The sequence below is a fragment of the Morone saxatilis genome, unplaced genomic scaffold (assembly GCF_004916995.1).
Source record: "Morone saxatilis isolate NCDOM2014 unplaced genomic scaffold, NCSU_SB_2.0 Contig18, whole genome shotgun sequence".
Taxonomy (NCBI): domain Eukaryota; kingdom Metazoa; phylum Chordata; class Actinopteri; family Moronidae; genus Morone; species Morone saxatilis.
The window spans coordinates 25,932,270-25,933,396 of record NW_023339740.1 but is presented as its reverse complement, the minus strand read 5'-3'; the positions used below and the strand labels follow the sequence as shown (position 1 = coordinate 25,933,396).

At 37.1% G+C, this 1,127-nt stretch overlaps 1 protein-coding gene across 2 annotated transcripts in view; it reads left to right on the top strand.

The window, feature by feature from the left end:
• Nucleotides 1–811, top strand: part of asip1 (agouti signaling protein 1) — a 17,069-nt gene extending 16,258 nt beyond the window's left edge. For both annotated transcript variants that reach the window (XM_035662261.1, XM_035662260.1), the window contains exon 4: nt 277–811. In XM_035662261.1, the coding sequence (XP_035518154.1) occupies nt 277–438 (162 nt within the window). In that variant the 3' untranslated portion in view covers nt 439–811. The remainder of the gene's footprint in view (nt 1–276) is intronic.
• The last annotated feature ends 316 nt before the right edge of the window (nt 812–1,127 follow it).

Here is a 1,127-nt window from a genome sequence, read left to right as displayed (position 1 = left end):
ACAAATAAAACTGAATTGAATTGAGTTAAATACTGTTGCCAAAGCCAAACAAAACCATGTCTCATTTTCTCTCACAACATACACTGACATTTGTACTCAAAACACATGAATCATCATCAATATTTTCTACATTGTCACATACTGCAGTTAAATCTATATCTTTCTCTTTTTAACTTTTCTGCTTTATCTTATTTTGCTTGCTGCTCCAACAAGAGCAGAAGAGTGCCTTAAACAGTATGATCCCATGTATTGTTACTGTCTGTCGCTCTCTCTCAGAACAAGTTCGTGAAGAAGCGTCCTCCTCCTCCTGCTAACTGCATTTCCTTGGGGGAAAGTTGTAAATCTCCAGGCAATGTGTGCTGTGATTTCTGTGGCTACTGTCAGTGTCGGCTCTTCAGGACTGTCTGTTACTGCCGAATGGGCAACCCTCGCTGCTGAACAGCCAGCCGCAGCCCAACCCAGCTCCAAGCTAATGGAACAAAACTTCATGCTAAAGCAAACCACAAGTGAACACTGTGAGAGGTGAATCACTTCTAGTCCTTGGTTTGTAACTTTGCCTAAAATTCACTGCATGAAAGCACTTTATCACAAAAGGACTGCACCACAGTGAACTTTCTTAAAATCGTACAGGGTGTACTGCTTATAGCATTTTACGTTGAGCTTTAGCATGCATAAGATATGTTTGCTCAAACAATTTTATATATTGCTTTATTTTTTACACAGAAATACATGAACGTGCAGTATCATACTTTTATTGCAATGGGTCTAATATTTTATGAAACCTTGTACAAATAAAGTTGTTGTAATAACAGTGTTATTGTTTTATTTAGTGCCTCGACGAAAGGGCCAATATAAAACATTTGATTTAAGCTTTTGACTGGAAGAAAGTGATATGAATTCACATATATTTAAAGGAATGACAAAAAAAAGACCAGTCCATGTCTCATACTTTATGACTTAACTGGTCTGCGGGACTTAGGTCTAAGCCCATTGGTTCCTTACTGAGATATACCTTTTTTAAAACTGCTCAAAAATATAAATTTCTAAAAAAAAGGCTCAGCAATTTTCTAAAAGAACTGGGCTCTGTAATTGTTTCCAAACATCACAGTAATAGGATATGTGTCTGG